This window comes from Heterodontus francisci, chromosome 3, assembly GCF_036365525.1.
Source record: "Heterodontus francisci isolate sHetFra1 chromosome 3, sHetFra1.hap1, whole genome shotgun sequence".
NCBI lineage: Eukaryota > Metazoa > Chordata > Chondrichthyes > Heterodontiformes > Heterodontidae > Heterodontus > Heterodontus francisci.
In genome coordinates, this window is record NC_090373.1 from 119259442 (window position 1) to 119281571 (window position 22130).

Here is a 22130-nt window from a genome sequence, read left to right on the forward strand (position 1 = left end):
ACGAGTCCTCAAACGTCCTTTCTGCCGCTGTAATACTCTCCTTGATTAAGTTGAAGTTACATTGAGAGATGCCTGGTTAGATAAAAGATGTCCGTTCTGAGGAATGGATCATTCCTACTATCTAATTCATCCTGGGTTCCGAATAGTGTGAGATGTGTGAGGAGCTCAAATCATTTTTAAATGGGGAAGTAAAAATATACAGGAATTACTTCTGTATATTTTCAGCTGCACGGGCATTAACTTTCTGGATGAAGGTAGCTTTGGAGCACCTTTTCAAGGCAAAGTTAAGCTCTTTATTTATCCAGTACTACATTGTTGAAGGGTTGATACTGACCCTGGCTGCAAATTCAAAAATAAATTCTGCATTTCTCCACATTGACATTCTTCACAACAAGGATCAGAAAAACTAAATTAAATTAAAATCACTAAAGGAATCACATTTACCCATATAGTAAATATCTACTATCTAATCTTCCTATTAAATGTGATATTAGAGAGTGAATACTTATTGTGCCTGTGTGGCATTTCTTTATCTGTTAATATAGGCTTTAACTCTTTGAAAATGTGATAAGGTGTGCATTAAAATAGAGTTGAAAGTTTGACCATTAATAATGCCAACAGTAATATTTTGCACCCATATAAAATATGAACCAGCTTTTACTAGCAGAAGATTCAAAACATTTTACAGCAGAACACATTAATATTTCAACTTGAATCTTGCATAGGGCCAGTTTTATTGAAACAAGCACCAGAAATGTACATCAATGCTCAGAAAACCATAGAATGATGCAAGAAGCTTCCTTTTACCTGACTGGCTGTTGTGGCTACATTTCTTTGTAATTTATCAGAGACCAAGAGGTGACAAAAGATATATTGGCACTTTAGCTCCAACTCAACATGGTCAGAAGTCCAGATGGCATAAGGATAGTTCACTGTCTATTCACTTGTAAAATGGTCATAAGGAACAGGAATGGGTCATTCGGCCCCTCGAGCTTGCTCCACCATTCAATAAGATCCTGGCTGATCTGATTGTGGCCTGAACTCCACTTTCCTGCCAGTCCGCCATAATGCTTGACCATCTTGTAGATCAAAAATCTGTCTAACTCAGCCTTGAATATATTCAGTGACCTAGCTTCCACTGCTCTCCGAGGAAGAGAACTGCAAAGATTAATGAACCTCTGAGAGAAGAAATTCCTCCTCATTACCTTCTTAAATGGGAGACCCCTTATTTTTAAACTCTGTCACCTAGTTCTCGACTCCACCACAAGGGGAAACATCCTCTCAGCGTCTGCCCTGTCAAGCCCCCTCAGAATCTTATATGTTTCAATAAGGTCACCTCTCATTCTTCTAAACTGCAATGAGTATCGACCCAACTTGCTCAACCTTTCCTCATAAGACAACCCCTTAATCCAAGAAATCAACCTAGTGAACCTTTTCTGAACTGCTTTCAATGTAAGTATATCCCTCCTTAAGAAAGGAGACCAAAACTGTACACAATACTCTAGGTGCAGTCTCACCAATGATGCCCTGTACAGTTGTAGCAAGACTTCCCTACTTTTATACTCCAACCCCTTGTAATAAAGATTGTGAATGTCAAACTTTGGAATGGAAGATAGTTTCCTGAGGTAATTCACGGATAACAGAGAGTGAGCTACAGACACAGTTGCATGCACCATGCAAAACTTGGAAATACCCACCGCTGCCACCATATAATGAGTTCTTTTATGGTGTCTTGTGCAACATAAATGAGATGTGTGGAGTCCAGTTGGTTGAAGATCTCAAACAGTTTTATTTATAGCTAGACTATCATATACAGTACAGAGCTAACTATTTACAGAACCTTACTTTGGGTGTTACAGTTGCAGAGTGGCTCTGACTCACGTGACTGTATCCTGGTACTTGGCTCATTAGCATACTAAGATCTTAAAGGAATATCACTCTTAAAGGCAATCATACAACAGCTTCATTAATGTATTAGTGTTAATCATCCATTGAAGCCTGAGATAATTCACGGACAGCAGAGTGAGCCACAGACACACAGTTGCATGCACCATACAAAACTTGGAAATAGAAGAGGCAACGAGTATGGCTTCATTAATATATCTGTGTTAGTTATCCATTGAAGCCTGGGCTGTGACCTTGGGATTATTTTTGTTACATTTTTACACTTCATTTGTATTGTTACATTTCCAGAAACAATTTCAAGAAGTGGTTTTAGAAATGTTATCAATGCTATCTTAGCTTTCATATTTTTAGGTTAGTAACCTTATTAGTATCTGAAGTGTTTTAGTTCCTTTGTTTATAATTAGTTATTTTTCTTTCCCTCCTTTAGGACCTTCTGGTCCATTTAGACTATATGTTTTTTCCAAGGCATTTGCATTGCAAACCTATAAAGTGGTTCCAAGTGGGTCTCAGACTGATTAAAGTCATGCCTTCCCATTGTAGCAGTTGAGTCACTCATCACAGGAGTCACCGAGGGAGATCTGAGGATCTCCAGCTGGCAGGAAATCTGACATCTTCAAAAGAAAAATGCATTTTAGATGAATTTCTAATTTTAACTCTATAATATGAGTGATTTGAATTTACAAGAATTCTCCTTAGATTTTCTTTCCTCTTTAAGTAGTCAGTTATCTCTCATGAAGAACCAAAGCTGAGGGAGACCATTCAGTCCATCTAGCTCACCCTTCCATACAAACCTATGGTTCCCCAACCACAGATTTTAACTGGAACTTGAATGGCTCGGAGTTAGACCATTCGTTTGATGTGAGCTTCCCAAAGGGTTTCCTGTAATAGAAATGTAACCTTTGTGAAGGTTTTTCAACTGATTAGTTAATACCACTGTATTATCCTAAATAAAGTAGTCAAATCAATATATGCAGGCTGCTACAATCAATTTACTTCTACACAAATCACTATCAAAGTTCCATTTATTCCACTGGGCACATTTAAGCCACAGCATTATAAATGCTACTTCCCTTTCTCCATCCCAACTTGGAACATAAATATGCCTTGACTAAATGTGTAAGTAGCATTCATTTATTTGGCTAAGACTATTCAGAATATTTGACTAGCACATTATGTGAATTGGATCATTTATATGCATTATATTAATGGATAGCATACCCTTTGAACCCCAGACAGATGCAAGTTGGGCAAATGGCTCTTCTGTTCATCTCACCTTGGTCTGCCCTCTACTCCACTGGCACCATCTCTTTTGAGCAGCTCATCTTATTCAACCCCTCTCACCTCTCCTCTGAAGTCCTCATTCTCTACCAACTACCCAAGGCCTGCTATGTTTCTCACTGAGATGTCCTCACTCCTCTCCCTGCTCTGCTTCTGCATGAGAGATTTCTCATCTTTGGTGGGTTCAACCTCCATCTCAACTCACCTTTCCCTAACTCCTCCTGGGTTCACCCTGCTCCTGTTCTCCCATAACCACACCTTGCACATAAACTCCACTATGCATGTTCACGGTTAGCCCCTCATCTATGTCATCTAGCATGATTTCTGTATTTCCTTTGTCTGCATCACAGTTAAAACCATCTTTGGTCATTTCTTTGTCTCCCACATCACACAGATCCCCCTTCCTCCTTCCAACCCCACTTCCTTCTATGTTCACCCTTGGAAAAAAGCTCTTCTCCCAAGTCACTTACAATGACACTTTCAAACTCCTCGCAATCTTGCTTTTGGCCCTTTTGTTTTCCATGATACTACTTCAGTTATGGATCTACTCCATTACAGCCTCACCTCCGCCTTTGTTGCCCTTTTACCCAGCAAAACCTTTACTTTGTCGCACCGTAGTCGCTCCACCTGGTATGGCCCCCATCTTTGCTCCATTAAGTGGAACAGTTGCCGACTTGAAAGTATATGGTGCACAACTAGTTTAGCCATTCATCACCAGATCTGGCATGGCTGCATCAGGCATTATTGGGCCCTATTCTGCTCTGCAAGAACTGTTCACTTCTCCAAGATCATCCTGGAATGCAAAGATAATGGTACAATTTTAAAGGGGATGCAGGAAGAGACGGACCTGGGGGTTCACCTACACAAATCTTTGAAGATGGTAGGACAAGCTGATAAGGTTGTTTAAAAAAAAGTATTTAGGATCCTGGGATTTACAAATAGAGGCATACAGTACAAAAGAGGACGTAATGATGAACCTTTATAAAACACTGGTTTGGCCTCAACTGGAGTATTGTTGCAATTCTAGGCATCCCACCTTACAAAGAATGTTAAGGCCTTGGATAGAGTGCAGAGAGGATTTACTGGATGGATACCAGAGCTGAGGGACTTCAGTAATGTGGAAAGTCTAGAAAAGCTGGGGTTATTCTCCTTAAAGCAGAGAAGGAGAGAAGGTTAAGGTGAGATTTAATAGAGGTGTTCAAAATGATGAAGTGAGTAAATAGGGCATACTATTTCCACTGGTTGGGTGGTCAGTAACCAGACAATACAGATTTAAGGTAATTAGCAAAGGAACCAGAGGGGAGAGAGGCTTTTTTTTAATGCAGTGCACTGCCTGAAAGGATTTTGGATGCAGATTCAATTGTCACTTTCCAAAGGGAATATATGTTAAAAGGGAAACATTTGTGTAGCTATGGGGAAATGGCAGGGGAGTGGGTCTAATCGGGTAGTTCTTCAAAAGAGCTGGCACAAGCATGATGTGTTGAATGGTCTCTTTCTGTGCCGTATGATTCTCCACAACCAACTGTCTCTTTACATCCTTCTGCCCTCACTGCCAACAAGTGCAAGGAGCTCACTGACTTTTTTGTCTCCAAGAATGAGGCAATCCTTTCAGCTGCCACTGCATTCTCTCACTTCCCTTATTCACCAAGCCAAGATTCCTCCCTGCCCTAGTCCTAAGCTCACATCTTTCTCTAATTTATTTCCTATCTTCCCTCAAGCCCTCTGCAAGCTCATCTTGTCCATGAAACCCATCTCCTACTCTCTTGATCCTATTCCCATCAAACCGCAGACCAACTTCCCTTCCTGGCCCCCATATTAGCTGGTGTTGTAAATGATTCCCTTTCCTTAGGAACTGTCTACCTCCCTTTCAAATCTGCTATCATCACCCTCTCCTCAAAAATCCCACTCTTTGCCCTTCTGTCGTTGCAAAATACTGCACGATCTCTAACCTCGGTTTCCTCTTCAAAGTACTTTAACGTGTTGTCACCTCCCAAATTCAAGCCCAGCTGTCCCACAATTACATGTTTGAACCTCTTCAATTAAATTTCTGACCCTGATACAGCACTGAAATGGCTCTAATCAAAGTGACAAACAACATCCTATGTGACTGTGACCATGGTGCACAATTGTTCCTTATTCTCCTCAACATCTTTGTAATTTTCACAATCTTCCTCCACCTTCCTAGTTTGTAGTTTTAGTTTAGAGATACAGCACTGAAACAGACCCTTTGGCCCACCGAGTCTGTGCCGACCATCAACCACCCATTTATACTAATCCTACACTAATCCCATATTCCTACCACATCCTCACCTGTCCCTATATTTCCCTACCACCTACCTATACTAGGGACAATTTATAATGGCCAATTTACCTATCAACCTGCAAGTCTTTGGCATGTGGGAGGAAACCCACGCAGACACAGGGAGAACTTGCAAACTCCACACAGGCAGTACCCAGAATTGAACCCGGGTCGCTGGAGCTGTGAGGCTGCGGTGCTAACCACTGCGCCACTGTGCCGTTCTCTTCTCTGTTGTCCAGCTGAGTGGGTCTGTGCTCACCTTGTTCCACTCTTAAGTATCCGGTTGTAGCCAGAGAATATCCTGAAATGGCTTATCTTCTCATTCCCATACTGTTAGCCCTAGAGTGCCAATATCCTTGGCCTCTCCTATTTCACATCTACATGCTGCTTCTCAGCAATATCATCTGAAGACAAAACATTAGGTTTCACATGTACGTCGATGACAACAATCCCTACCTCGGCTAGAATTTTACCAGTCCTTTGGCGATGGGGTGGGAGTCGGGAAGGCTGGCAAAATAGCATGAAAAGGCATCAGAGGCATGCTTGATGTCTTCCTGCCACCATGCCATTTTGCCAGTGGCAGGAAAGTTGGCAGACATGCTGCCCGCTGGGAACGCAATTGAGTCACTTAAAGGACTAATGATTAAGGTGCTCTTCCAGCCTGTCTGGGCATTCTGCCAGCAGTGGTTGGGGGTGGTCCATGGTGCCGCATGGAGAACCATCCATTGCAAACTGTTGGCCTCCCAGCGGGCCTGGGGTGGAGGGGGGGGGAGGGCCTCCTTTTTTTGGGAACTTCATGGCCCATGGAGGGCCCCTCCCCAGCAGCAATGCCCACCTCCCATGGCATTGGCACTGCCTGTCCTCAGCGACACCCACCACCACCCCCTGCCCTGTCCTATCACCGGGGCCTACCTGGCCCCAGCATCCTCAGACCCTACTTATCTGTCTTCGAGGTTGCACGGTCATCAATGTGTCCTCATCTTGCTGGTGCAGCCCCAGCAATGGCTACTGCTAGCGGGGGTGCTGCTAAGGCAGCTGAGCTGCTGGCCCAGTCATTGGGCCTGCAGCTCTTGGTGGCAGGCGCCATTCTTAATAGGGACGCAACCCTGGTGACGTCCACTTAATTGGCCACTGCCAGGAATATGCCTCCCTGGCTCCCACCACTGGCCGAAGCAGGCTTGCCTCCTGCATTTGGCCCTGGTGGCAGGACTTCAGCCACTGTCATAAAATTCAGCCCCTCACAATTAACTCTCTCACTGTCTCTGTTGTTAGAATGCTTGTCTGACATCCAGCTCTAATGAGCTATATTTTCCTCCAATTAAACATTGGTTAGACCAAAGCCAGTCTCTTTGATCCCTGCCACAAACTCTGTTTCCTAGTTGCTTCAGCCAGGTGGGGAGGGGGGTCTCAGGCTCCCCATTCGCCCTTCCTCTCATTTGACCGCAATAGGGTATATTCCTTTTTAAAAATAGTGATTGTGCTTACCACCTCAGTGAGTGTTTTACCTTGTTCCTCTAATGTCATTACAAAGAACTAATCGGACAAGTTTGCTTGAGTTTAAACAAGAAAGAGGTAAGTTTATTATACTTAATACTGTAACCTGATTTAAAAATACGCTACACATTCACACACACATTCACACGAGAATCACACACACAAAAATAGATTACAGATTTGGTGGTTGGATAACATACCAGAATAACTGGAACTTAAATTCAATCTGTAAATTCAGTAGTCCTCGGCTGAGGCTGTATTCTTGAAGTCCTTGCTGGTCAAAGTGCACTTTGCTCAGTTTTCCTGAAGGCAGAATTGATAGTTGGTTCTCTTCCCCTGTTTGCTGGCTGTACCTGTCTCTAGGCTTGGAGGGTTCACAGTCGCGGCTAGTTCTTTCCTTTTTGTTTTCTGGGGGCTGGGGAGAGAGACACACGGAAGCAGCCGCCTGCTTCATTGCTGTATACTCAGTTACTGCCTGTCTGCTGTATGTGTAACAAAACTTCCAGTTTCTTCAGAGATGAGAAAGCAGTCACATGGTTCTATCAATCCCCTTTGTTTTTAAAGAAGTCCAAATCTAAAACCCAAAACTCCTCTTAGGTGGGGTTGCCACTGTTGACCCCCCCACCTCACTTATGAATGCCTCAGGATAACTTTGGCTTGCTAACGAGGATCTTCTGGTGATTCTACTCAGTTAGCCAAGGCATTGTTCTGGCTGGGCTTCTTGTTAGACGCTTTGTCTCCAGTCCAATTTCCTGGTGTTTCAAATGTAAATTGCAGTGGCCATCTTGGCTGCTAGTTTTTTAAAAAGTTAACTTGTACGATCTTTCCCATTAAAAGCTGATGAAATTAATATGGCCCATTTGGCTTATAGGGTTTTCCTGACACTCGTCATCAATTTCATCCTCCTCTCTGGTCACCGTTTCAGGCTGAACCAAATTGTTCGCAGCCTAGGTGTTCTATTTGACCCTGAGCTGAGCTTCCAACCCTGTAGGAACTGTTAGTCTTGCAATAATGTATTGGGTCTGTTTCCTCTATAAATAAAATGGTCACATTTTGTTATTTTTTTGTTATTTCATTTGAATAACCCAAAACTGACTCCTGCCTGAAGCTGTCATGAATGTTGTCAACACCATTGGGCAACAGTGGAAAGTCAAGGAAGGTCAGGCTACCACTGGGAACCCACAAAAAAAGTGAGGAAGAAAGGGCATTGGGAAGAATTGCAGTTGGAAGCGGGAGAAGAAGACCAGGGCAGGGAAAGCCATAGGTATTCTTGTAGAGCCTGGAGGAGCACTCCCTCAAGTATTCCAGATTAAAATTATCTGCCCAGCACATACTGTCTCCCTGTTTGTAAAAAAAGAACTGTCAATGTTATCAGTAAACAGGAAAAAAGATAGGAAAATGTCAAAATGATTGCAATAACAGTTCTGTCACTTGACTACATAAAATATTTACAAATTGCTACAATAGGCCTTGAGAGACTTGGCACTGCATTTCACAGGAACTTCTAGACAGAAAGTGGTGAACACATTTTGGCTACGGTTCATCATTGTTGTGTATCACAACAAATAATTTGTAAGCCACTAGTTAGAGCCATGTTGACCAGGTTGCTGAGCCCTCTAATCGACGAAGCACAATGTCCTCAGTTCCCAATTCACTGCAGTTAGAAAAACTTTTTTTCTCATCTTGGTGACATTATGTGCAGACAAAGAGTCAGCTTCCACTTAGCCAGATCTACCTCTCTACTCAATCCTTCTACTGCTTCTGTTCTGTCAGACTGCTCATCTGACATTCAGCCTTAGATGAGCCATCATTTTTTCTGAAACTTAACTGCTGCTGAAACTCTCATCAATGCTTTTGTAACCACCCGACTCAACTATTCCAAAGTTCTCCTGGTAGGTCTCCCATAAACTTGAATTCATCCACATCTCTGCTGCCTGTATCCTCACCCAGAATAAGTCCCATTTACCCATGACCCCTATGCTCGCTGACTTACATTTGCTCCCAGTCCACCAAAGCCTTGTTTTTCCAATTCTCATCCTTGTGTTCAAATTGCTCTCTGGCCTTGCCCCTCCCTATCTCTGGGGCCTCATCTAGCCCCACAATCCTGAGATTTCTGCGTGCCTCCAGCTTGGCCTCTTGTGAATCCAGCCATTTTTTCACTTCACCACTGGCGGTTGTGCGTTCATCTGTCTACCTTAAGCTCTGGAATTCCCTCCCTTAACCTCTCCACTTTAAACCCTTCCTTGAAACTGTAACCAAGCTTTGGCTTGGTGTCAATTTTTGTCTGATTTATGGTCCACTGAAACATCTTGGAATCTCAAATTGGTTCAAAGCTCTAAAGTTGGATATTCATAAAACAAGATACAAGTCAGAATATCCAAGTATAAAAAAACGCCAAAATGTTTATGTTGCAGCATGGGATCACATTAAGGAACAAGGCATCAAATCACAAAGCAGCCCACCACACCCCAACTAAATTACTAGGGATTGAATAGGTGGACCACTATTATGAAACAGCCCACACCCTCCTCACTAGAAAGGAATGCAGGAAAAACAAAAGGTACCACATTTCCTCCCTGCCATCAGCACAAGCTGTGACAGGAATCAGATTCCTCTACTTTGTATCTCTATTTCTGCAGCATAGTTTTGTTTGTTTTTAGCTCATAATGTGCAATTATTAAACTAATTGCTTGTGGTCTCATACAAATGTGAATCAGCTTCTTGTCTGCTCTGCAATCGTTATGATAAGATTTAATAACACAAAATGGTTGTTTATGTGCAAAGAGATACCACTTTTTTAAGTGGCAAGCCATTGAAGTGTGCAAAGTACATCCATTCTGCTGTCCTTTTTATCCAGTACAGTTTGGATCTCCCTTTGTTTACTACATTTTCTATTGTAATGCAGTCATCATTTGTCTCTTTTTTTCAGATAAGAGAATTTCTGAGCCCCATTGAGAGAGAAATGAAGAACATTATGTTCACCGTGTGGCTCACTCTCGTGCTTGCTGTGAGTGAAAGCTTGCAACAGGTTCCACCAGAGAAACTCAAAAGTGAGTGACATTCTTCTACACCGATTTGAATTGCTGATTGTGAACAACTTAAGTAGCTGCTAGTTTAATAAAATATTATTGTCTCCAATTGAGGTGTTGTTGATGGTGGCACAACATGTTAACTGTCACAGCAAATTTACATAGCAGATGATGTATTACACAACTTCAGTCTTCCCTTAATCTTCTTTAGTCAAAATAAAGATAAAAGGTCAAAAATTGGTAGCTCAGTCAGCAGCAGAATGATGTTGTCAATCATGTTATCATATATTTATAGAAAAGGTAAAGTACATTGAAAAATGCAATGTACTATTAGAGTTTTATTCCTTTTTAAGGCATGGGACAAATTAGTGGCTACGCCAAGTTTTTTCTTTTAGTGCACATCAAAAAGTGTATTGAGTTTAAGGTGACATTTCTCAATTCCAAATATGAAAAAATACCCTTGTATTCTTTGTAAGAGATGTCCTTTATTTCTGTTTTTGAAAAATGCAAGCTATGATTGTGTGATAACAGCCCAAGGTGATTTTCTTTCTCCCCCATGTTGAGAGTAGCCAGCATGTATTTAGTAGCCAAAATTTTCTGCCCTTGTTCCGACATTTTGTGGGCAGAACTGGGGTAGACAGGGACAGAGTGGCTCTGCTGTACCTGCTAATTTTCACACCAAGTGAATTTCCTGCCTAAAGTGACCAGTAACGTGTAATATGTCCTTTCATATATGGTGGGGGTATATCAGAATCAACTAAATGACAGGAATACATCACCTGAAGAATTTGAAACACAATTTCTTTTACAATCAGAGTAAGAATCAGATGCTGGGATATATGTAAACCGTGGCGCGGAGTCAACTCCCCCTTGGCCCCTTTATTCCCTTCACCCACTTGATCCTGGCCGTCACGTGGGACTAAGTCCTCTTAATTCAGGCTCAGGCTGGGTGTTTGGGATATCGGGGTTACAGGAGAGCCACCCTCCACCGAATCCACCGGCTACAGTTAATGGCTTAGTACAAAGAGGAGGAAACTCAGTCCTTTCTTTAACTATCAATTTACTTTATTCACGTTGTTGTACAATGTAAGAATAAGGCTTATACACTTGGTTAGACAAAAGCATGCAACTCAAACTGGGTTATACAGTTAATAACAAAGCTAGCTAGAATCAATCAGCACACCCACTAGGTTCCTCTGACCTTACCCTGACCTAGTCACAGAAAACAAAGGATAATACCCGAAAAAGGGGAGAGCCGACGCTGGCCAGGCGTTCCGATCTCTCTCTCTTTTACGTCGTTGCCGCGTTGCTCACGGAGGGTATTCCACTTCCGCGATGGTTAATCTCCGGAGTTTCTCGCTGGCTCTATGCCTGAGATTCTCCATACTTATTCTCTTTCTTATCTCTTTGAGCTGTGCTGTTTCTTTCCTGTTGGTTTAGGCCTGCTCACCTCGTTCGTATCTTCTCCTTATTGACCCAGGCCCAAAGACCCCAGTATCACACCGTGTCCAAATAAGGCTCTATTCCTGTGATCTCTCCCTTATCTGTCACATAAATTAATTAGTTCAAACTGGTTTTTACCAGCACAGGCCAGTGTCTGAGCTCAGATTACTTTAGTTCATGAACTATCCAGCAGTTTGTAACAGATTCTATACTTCTTGCAGCCCCTGGTCAACATATATTAGAAGGTCAATAGTGAGCCAAAGTAGTGTGATAATCCTGTCACTTTATAAACCATGTGTAGAATATTGTGTACAGTTCTGATTGCTGTGGTACAAAAAGGATATTGCAGCTGTCGAAAAGATACAGGTGACAGCATTCAGAATAAATGAGGGGATGGAACGATTGTATTATGAGGAGCAATTATGTTAATTGGGTAAGTTCCTACTGGAAAAGAAAAGGTTGAAAGGTGATGTGATCACTGTTTTTACGATTCTAAAGGGATTAAATAATGTCGACCATGACAAGTTATTTCACTTTGTCCAGAACAGTAGAACCTGAAGGAAAGACTTGCACTTGACAAATCTGCAGAAGCATCAGTGAGGAAATGGTGTATGTATAGAATTGGCACCTCAGGAAATGGTGGAACAGATGGTATTGATTCATTCAAATGCGAATTAGATAGGTTTCTTACAGAAAACAATATTTTAGGTTACAGTATACAAGTAAATTGAGAAATGATATATGGTGAGTGAAGCACATGTGGCAGCAATAGGTGGACCTACTGGGATTTTCCTTGCCTCATGTCTGTCTGTTGTGAACTAATTGATAGAAATTGATTGCTATGAATTAGTCAACAAATCCGTTATCATTGCGTCATGCCACGGGGTGGTAGATGGAAAACTAGATGGACGGTGTTATTTTTTTTTCAACTAGTAATTCCACATATTCATCATAAAATCAGAGTTTATCTGGTATCTCTGAATAAAAATTACTAAGCTAAGCAGAACATAAAAACTCCCAGTTTTGATCCAGATTTCTTTCGAGTTAATAAATCTTGGCTGGGGCATTTTTAGAATTTAGATTCAGACTAGAAGGGCAAATAAATGTTTCCATTCCTTAATTGCTAACTGGAAATGTTTATCTATGGATGATTTGTGTGATGTCAGGATTAAATTTGTTGTAATAGCTTTCCTGTTCATTGGCACTGACTGTGCGGATTCAAGCATGAAGCACGGCCACTTAGAAGCAAGGTACTGATAGTCACAGGTACCAATGGAACTGCATATATATCAGGGTGACTCATCGTGTTCAGCAAAGGAAGAATAAGAGGAGAAAATTAGTATATTGGGGAGAGGAAGCAAGTCATTAAAGATTGCTTGAGCAATCCCAGGCATTTCCTGCAATAAGGGGATGCCTATGTTATTTGAGGCTAACATTGTGCTATATTTTTACAGAACTGTCAACAGAGGGACAAAAATATCTAAATAAACAAATGGAAAATGCTATCAATGGAGCAAAGGTTATGAAATCTATTGCGGATAAAAGCGACCAACAACACCAGGAGTATCTACGACGTTTGGATCAAACCAGCAAGCAAAAGGAGGTTTGTGCAATATTCTACTACTCATACAAAAGTTCCGATTTTTAACTTAGCCTGCCTGGTAGGAATGGGGTAGGTTGGGGTTCAACTCCTGTTTCACACCCCATCCAATTGAGAGTAAAACCAGGCGGGGTGTAAAATGGTCATTCAGCCAGAATTGTTCCCATTCCTGCCAGGCAGGTTTGGTTAAAATTGGAGTTAAAGTTCAATCTAATCTAAGTGAAAAATGCTCTACATACACACAGTGGGCTGGATTTTGTTGAGCTCCTGACATCGGGCACCCTCCCACCACCGCTCGGTGATGGGGACCCAAAATTAAATATTTAAATAAAGTATAGGCATACATTTACATACCTTTCACAGTGATCTTCCACGCGACGACGAGCACTCACGCGCCTTCACTTTCCTGTTCAGGGAAAGCTGGCGCCACCGAGGTGGAGAAAGGGGGAACTTAGGATTTTTAGTGAAGTTGGGGGTAATGAGGTCAACTCTGCATTTCTAGTGTTGGGGTGGTGGGAAGGTGTGACCCCGGCACTTTGTGCAGTTGTGGGGGGGGAATGGTCAGATATTAAATTTAAGTGCTTGGGGTGGGGGGTTGGGGCAGTAGGGGGCGAGAACTGGGTGGCCATTTATTTTCTTTGTATTGGGGGTGGGACTACGGGCCAGAAATCAATTTACAGTGTATTGGGTGGGGGGGGGGAGGTACAGGCTTCAAATGTGCAGGTCTGGCAGCCCTTTAAAAATAGCGTCAGTGCCTGTGAAGAGGCAGCTGATGCCGTTGCCGGGTTTGCAGAGCCCACCCCTGCCACGTAATTGGGGGGTGGCAGACTGTTCTGCGTATGTAGATAAGCCGGCGCGCACTAGATTGCAGTGGCCTGACAGCGGGCCGCATGTGTGGGCCGCCATTCTTTTCACCCACTGCCACTCCCAGCAGCGGGAGAGTAAAATTCAGCCCAGAATGTGGGCATGGAGCATTTGAAACAACAGTGGAAGTATTTTGTTTTCTGCAGTAGCGTGAAATGGGCTAAAAGTGAATTGGTAACCCGTTTTTATATCCGAAGTCAATGGAAAAGAAATTTGGCGGCATGTAAAATGGGCTGCTGATTCGTTCTGATGAAAGGCCACAGACCTGAAACGTTAACTCTGTTTCTCTCCACACATGCTGCCTAACCTGCTGAGTATTTCCACCACTTTCTGTTTTTATTGCTGATTTGTAACTGTCTAGTTTGCACTGACACCAAAGACTAATTTTATCCTTATAGTTTCTTTATGTCTTCTGCAATCTAACCAACAGTGACTATCTCTTAGATGAAGGACTAAGATGGAGCCATTAAATCTATCAACATTTTTGGTCTCGCAATCTTTGACTTTAAATGGAATTCCTACATATCCTCCATTACTAAAGCTGCCTCTAAGAAGCTGAAATTCCTCTTTCATGTAAAACGTTTCTTCTCAACCACTCTGAGGGGGTAATTTTCACTTTGGGCATGCCCAGTGGGGTGTATTATGGACAGCAGATCCAAGACTCCCAGTTTTCTGCCCACATGCAAAGTGATAATGTTCCATAAACTCTATACTTTTCCCATATTTGGAGAAGCTCCTTGAGCACTTTATTTCACTCTGGAGTGGATAAAGGAAAAACTTTTCATCTGATCAGCAATCCTTTTATCACCTTCAGACTCCATTATCTCTGGATTACCACTTTTTATCATTTATCAATATTACTGTCACCAGCGCTCCTCTGAATTCCAAACTCAATTAAACTGTTCTACATGCCTTTCCTTCTCCTTATAACATCACGGTTTTGAAATTAAGCATCATTGCACAGTAACAAACTTGTAACTCATCAGGACCTCAAAATTGTGGAGATATTTTCCTATCTGTCTTTGCGTTTTCCTATAATCTTTAGGTTTTAAAAGCTTCACTATTTCCTGATATACATACTAACCCTGAAAATCCTTGCTTCGCTCCACCAACATATGTATTAAAGGCCTGCTAACCCGACCCGAACCCAACGACGTATCAGATTCAAGTCGGGTCGGGTCACTCTTCCGGATCCGGCTTTCAGGCTCTGGTCAGGTCAGGCTGGGTCCAGGTCGAGCTGGGTCTGGGTCGGACACAGTCCCACAGTATTGTCTTTTGCTCTGCTGGGAAGTTACGTTTAGTAAGTGTCAAAAGTTGAAAAGCCAGCCTGAGCTGGGAGTCTGAGACGTCAAGGAGGGAAACTCTGAGTCTGCGCAGTGAGTGACTCTTCTGTTGCTTATCTGCACAAACTGAAAAAGTGAAAAACGGATTCGGAATCGGAAGGTAGGTAAAATGAACATTCCGGTGGTCAGGTCGGGCTCGAGTCGGGTCGGGCACGGGAAAAAATGGAAGGACTCAGGCCGGGTCAGGCTCTGGTCTGATTCTGTTGAATTTGGGTCGGGTTTTTTTTTCCTGACCTGAACAGGCCTTTAATATGTATGGGCAGAGTGGGTGCTGTTGACCTTTGTTCCTGCTTCCATTGGAGTATCTGGAGTGAGTGAGATCACTGCATTTACATATGTTTGTCGGGCATCAGAACATCGTGGGTGCATCTTGGGTGCCAAATAGAGGGGAGATGTGGAAAATGCAATGCCAGATGGCCATTTGGGTCCCTTGCTTTAAAGAAGGGGACAGTCCAAGCTTCCTGCATTTCTGGGGTCTTCCAGGCTACGACTGCAGCCTGGAAACCTCAGTGCTTCCAAGCTAAACCAGATGGCAGGTTCTTTGCACCATTCAGATCTCTGGACGGAACGGAGTCATGAACCAAGGAAATTCCCAATGTGGGAAAGCTCTCCCATTTGGCTCTGCCTTCTGTCATTGGAACCATTTTTGGGACAGACAGAAGTTCCATCTACTCTTGACCCCAGCACAAATTTGCAGCCACAAGACTTCTGAGCAGAGACATGGTATTTTTGGTTTCTGCCCAGATTTCCATCCCCTTGGGCCTCTAATGCCTGACTTCTGTCTTCTATTGCAACGGTGCAGTGCCACGGGCAAACAGCAGGTGAGTGGGACTAATTGCATAGTTCTTTCAAAGAGCCATCACAGCACAAGGGAACAATGGCTTCTGTGCCTGTTCATCTCTGATTCTCTACTTTAAATGTTGCCCAAACTGATGGGAATAAATCATTCCATTTTCTCTTATTTTTTTAAAGTTCTTAATTGAAATTACTTCAGATCACTTCAACCTAATTCCTTGGAAAAATGAAAGGTCAGTAAAATGCAGCCTATAAATGAGCACAGTCTGATTTTGAAAAGCCAGAAGTATGACTCAAGTGGCAATTGAAAAAATCGTACATAGATAGCAAAGGGACACTCGTCTTAGACTGGGGCTAATGCACAGTGTATTTAAAGAACAAGAACAAAGAACAGAACAGCACAGGAACAGGCCTTTCGGCCCTCCAAGCCTGCGCCGATCTTGATGCCTGCCGTAACTAACACCTTCTGCACTTCCGGGGCCCATATCCCTCTATTCCCTTCCTATTCATATATTTGTCAAGATGTGTCTTAAATGTCGCTATCGTATCTGCTTCCACCACCTCCCCTGGCAGCAAGTTCCAGGCACTCACCACCCTCTGTGTAAAAAAAACTTGCCTTGCACATCCCCTCTAAACTTTGCCCTCGCACCTTAAACCTATGTCCCCTAGTAACTGACTCTTCCACCCTGGGAAAAACCTTCTGACTATCCACTCTGTCCATGCCGCTCATAACTTTGTAAACCTCTATCATGTCGCCCCTCCACCTCCGTCGTTCCAGTGAAAACAATCTGAGTTTTTCCAACCTCTCCTCATAGCTAATGCCCTCCAGACCAGGCAACATCCTGGTAAACCTCCTTTGTACCCTCTCCAAAGCCTCCACGTCCTTCTGGTAGTGTGGCGACCAGAATTGCACGCAATATTCTAAGTGTGGCCTAACTAAGGTTCTGTACAGCTACAACATGACTTGCCAATTTTTATACTCTATGCCCCAACCGAGGAAGGCAAGCATGCTGTATGCCTTCTTGACTACCTTATCCACCTGCGTTGCCACTTTCAGTGACCTGTGGACCTGTACGCCCAGATCTCTCTGCCTGTCAATACTCCAAAGGGTTCTGCCATTTACTGTATACCTCCCACCTGCATTAGACCTTCCAAAATGCATTACCTCACATTTGTCTGGATTAAACTCCATCTGCCATTTCTCCGCCCAAGTCTTCAACCGATCTGTATCCTGCTGTACCCTCTGACAATCCTCATCACAATCCGCAACTCCACCAACCTTTGTGTCATCCGCAAACTTACTAATCAGACCAGCGACATTTTCCTCCAAATCATTTATATATACTACAAACAGCAAAGGTCCCAGCACTGATCCCTGCGGAACACCACTAGTCACATCCCTCCATTCAGAAAAACACCCATCCACTGCTACCCTCTATCTTCTGTGATCGAGCCAGTTCTGTATCCATCTTGCCAGCTCACCTCTGATCCCATGTGACTTCACCTTTTGCACCAGTCTGCCATGCGGGACCTTGTCAAAGGCTTTACTAAAGTCCATATAGACAACATCCACCGCCCTTTCCTCATCAATCTTCTTCGTCACTTCCTCAAAAAACTCAATCAAATTAGTAAGACACGACCTCCCCTTCACAAAACCATGCTGTCTCTCGCTAATAAGTTTGTTTGTTTCCAAATGGGAGTAAATCCTGTCCCGAAGAATCCTCTCTATAGTTTCCCTACCACTGACGTAAGGCTCACCGGCCTATAATTTCCTGGATTATCCTTGCCGCCCTTCTTAAACAAAGGAACAACATTGGCTATTCTCCAGTCCTCTGAGAACTCACCTGTAGCCAATGAGGATGCAAATATTTCTGTCAAGGCCCCAGCAATTTCCTCCCTTGCCTCCCTCAGTATTCTGGGGTAGATCCCATCAGGCCCTGGGGACTTAACTACCTTAATGCTTTGCAAGACACCCAACACCTCCTTTTTGATAATGAGATGACTGAGACTATCTGCACTCCCTTCTCTAGGCTCATCATCCACCAAGTCCTTCTCCTTGGTGAATAGTTTAGTTTAGTTTAGAGATACAGCACTGAAACAGGCCCTTCAGCTCACCGAGTCTGTGCCGACCGTCAACCACCCATTTATACTAATCCTACACTAATTCCATATTCCTACCACATCGCCACCTGTCCCTATATTTCCCTACCACCTACCTATACTAGGGGCAATTGCTAATGGCCAATTTACCTATCAACCTGCAAGTCTTTTGGCTTGTGGGAGGAAACCAGAGCACCCGGAGGAAACCCACGCAGACACAGGGAGAACTTGCAAACTCCACACAGGCAGTACCCAGAATTGAACCCGGGTCGCTGGTGCTGTGAGGCTGCGGTGCTAACCACTGCGCCACTGTGCTGCCCATAAATACTGATGTAAAGTACTCATTTTAAAGGAGGAGAGATTTAGTTTGCATCTAACTTGTATAAAGTAACCTGAAAGTGTTTGATCCTTACACTGATGTAAATGTACAACATTACCTGCTGCTAACAACCCTTTCTTGGCAAAAACATCAAAATAATTAGCTACAAAAGCAAAATGCTGGAAATCTGAAATAACAACAGAAAATGCTGAAAATACTCAAGCTGCATGTGTAGAAGATAATTAAATAATTGTATTTGAGTTTAATCTTACATGAATGTTGCAATTTTAATACCACTAAATGATTGACTGTTTACAAATGTTAACCAGGAAGCTCTAGTAGCTGCTAAAGATGCACAGAGAAAGCTGACTGATGCTGAGCAATGTCAGTCAAAGGAGGCCCTCTGGGAAGAGTGCAAGCCATGCTTGAGGCAAACGTGCACACAATTCTACTCAAAGGTTTGCAGAAGAGGCTTTGGTATGGTTGAAAAGGAAGTAAGTATTATTGCAAGAAACTTTAAAGATCATTGCTACTTAACATTTTTATTGATAACACTCTTGTTAAATGCCTTGGGACATTTTGCTACATTTAAAGGTGCTATATAAATGCAAGTTGTTGTTTTGAAAGAGGTTGAAACTTAGCCGGAGGTGTGAATTCCTGATTTGTTTGTTGTCTTCCACTTCATGCCACTGTCTCCAGAGAATCTAACTTAGGGCAACAATACAGCAAATTAAAATAATATGCAAACTGAATAAAATTGACTAAAAATGAAACATGCTGAGCACATAGTAGCACTTGGTTGTGCAAAACAATGGGGGAATTTTCCTGCTCCCCACAGAATCAAACCGAAGCAATGTAATCAAAGTATGCTGCTCCTGTCCAGGTTAGGGAGCACCAGAATTTTCTGTCCTGGGCCATTAACAGTGACACTTTCAGCACGGGCCTGGATCTGACAAGACTGAGCACTGATAGAAACAGCAGGAAATTGAAGCACTGCTGGAGGCCTCTCAGGTTTGTAGCAATGTTTCAGTTCAGATAACAGGACTCTACGCTGCTGCTGGTGAAGATCAGCAGCCAAAGCCCTGATTACACCTGAACATCCGGGGAATGTTGAAACAGTGAAAAAGAAGCCTACTCTAAAGTTTCCAAGTAAATGCTCAATCTCTAATACAGATAGTCAGGGCTCTTTCTCAAGTTAATGCCTGGTAACAAAGGCATCCCTCATCACAAGCACATAAACTGAAAATAGCATGGAACATAAACTCAGTCAACAGGCTACATCAGACATCACAATGATAAAATCCTTTTATAATGAGGAATTTATCTTTTGTAATTAGAAAAAAAATGAAGTAAAGTTAATTACCATTCCAACCCTACTTCCTATTCCATTCCCAAATCCTGACAGTTCTGAAGATGCAATTTTCGGAATGCACAAAATGGTACAATGTTAGCTGTCCTCCAGTACTCTGGCACTACGCCTGTAGCCAGAGAGGATTGGAAAATGATGGTCAGAACATTTTTCTCAGAGTTCCTGTCCAAATCACTAACAATTGCCAAAGTTAAAATTTTTTGTGCTCATATCTCTAAGTTATCCACACTCTAGCATAACCACAGAGACCTCCCAAAGTGTTGTTGGGGTACACTTGTATCATGGTAATGGCACTAGCCTACAAACCCAGAGGTCATGAGTACAAATTCCACCACGTCAAGCTGCAAAATTGAATTGTTGTTGTTAAATAATTTATGACCATGAAAATTTGCCAAATTACTGTTAAAAATCCAACAGGTTCACGAATGTGTTTCAGAGAAGGGAGCTTGCCATCCCTATCCAGTCTGACTTATTTGTCACTCCAGTCCCACACCAGGGGTCTGACTCCAAGTGCTCTCTGAAATAGCCTAGAAGCTACTCTGTTATAAACAGTCACAATAAAGTACAAAAATAAGGAAAACAATTGGACATATCTATCAACTATGACCCAGCCATTGTATCAGGACAAGACTTGGGCAATCTTAGTCCAGTTGACCCTGAAAATTCTGCTTACTAACATCTGTCAGGGTTGGTGGGGGGCCAAGTTGGAAGAACTGTATGACAGATTAGTCAAGCAACAAACTGACAAAGTTGGACTTACAGAATCATATTTATTAGACAACATCTCAGTCCTGGGTATGTCTTGATCCACCGGCAGGAAAGACCCACCAGAGAGTTAGGACAAAATGATAAGAGGATGGAATTTTCTCACACACAGGGCAACAGGCTGGGAGGCAGGCGGGCAGGCAATGTGATGGGGGAGCGTGTTGGGGTGGAAGCCCGACATCTTCCCACCTTTAATGAAGATACCTGGAGGCAGCCGGGCTGCCAGCTGGAAACTGCACTTGGTGGCTGCAGGCAAGCAATTGAGCCTGTTAAGAAGCCAATTAATGGGTATTTTCTGGAGGTTTCAGATTTTTCTAGGGGTGACGTGCAGAAAGGAACCTCAGAGCCTCACCAGCAGTAAGGAGGCCGGAGCTCAGCAGCAGGTCAGTGTTGGCTGCAGTTGACAGCCATTGTCAGCAGCAGCAGCGTTGCAATACAGTGAGGGTGAGAGTGAAATAAGTGTGGGAGTGACAAGCTGGAGGCTGGACAAACTTGTTGAACACATTGGAGGTGTACAGATTAATGGGGGTAATGGGTCTTATGTCCTCCTCCAGATGCCATTGCATTACCACCACCCTTGTCTGGCCTTCCTTTCAGTCTCCTTTGCTTGTGCTGCTTTTCAACAGAGTGCCTTCCCTTCAAATATGGCGGCTGCTTCTCAGGTGCCAAGTCTACCTGCCACCCGCTCCCCATTATTGGCCGGCGTCCACACCCGCCGACTGTTAATTGGACGGCCCCAATATAATTCCCTTTCACCTTCCACTGCTTGGCTATGCCACCCGCTTTGTGTCCGACAGTTAGGACTTGCTCACTGGCAACAAAATTCTGCCCATATATTCAAGTGAAGGTGACCTTGGAAAACCTTAATATTGATGCATGGGTTCAAGTCAGACCACGTTAAGGATACCTCCTGATGATGCAGCCATAGGGTAATGCTGCTGGACAGTCAGGGACATGCCCTTATTCTAAATATTTTCAACTGCTTCGTAAGTGGGCAGTCCTCCATTATAAGGTCAGGAGTGGGACTGTTCTCAACTGATTACAAACATTCAGCTCCATTCACAGCTCCTCTAATGATGAGGTAGTCCGTGCCAGCCTGCAGTCAGACCTGGACAACACCCTGTCTACTGCATGCTGCTTCTGCTGTGTGGCATGTAAGTAGTTCTGTGTTGTAGCTTCACCAGACTGACACCTCATTTTTAGGTATGCCTGGTGTTGCTCCTGGCATGCCCTCCTGCACTCTTCATTAAACCAGGGTTGGTTCCCTGGCTTGATGGTAATGGTAGAGAGGGGGATATGCTGGGCCATGAGGTTACAGATTGTGAATGAATACAATTCTGCTGCTGCTGATGGCTCACAGTGACTCATGGATGCCCAGTTTTGAGTTGCTAAATATGTTCGAAATTTAGCACAGTGGTAATGCCACACAACAATTTGGTGGGTGCCCTCAGTGTGAAGATGGGACTTCATCTCCACAGGGACTGCACAGCGGCGCAGTTTTTAGCACCACAACCTCATAGCTCCAGT

General features: G+C 43.2%; 1 protein-coding gene across 1 annotated transcript in view; it reads left to right on the top strand.

The window, feature by feature from the left end:
- clu (clusterin) overlaps positions 1-22130 on the top strand; it is a 51030-nt gene that overhangs the window by 11084 nt on the left and 17816 nt on the right. The window contains exons 2-4 of the mRNA XM_068025737.1: positions 9906-10026; positions 12903-13051; positions 18799-18963. Of these exons, the coding sequence (XP_067881838.1) occupies positions 9939-10026; positions 12903-13051; positions 18799-18963 (402 nt within the window). The 5' untranslated portion in view covers positions 9906-9938. The remainder of the gene's footprint in view (positions 1-9905; positions 10027-12902; positions 13052-18798; positions 18964-22130) is intronic.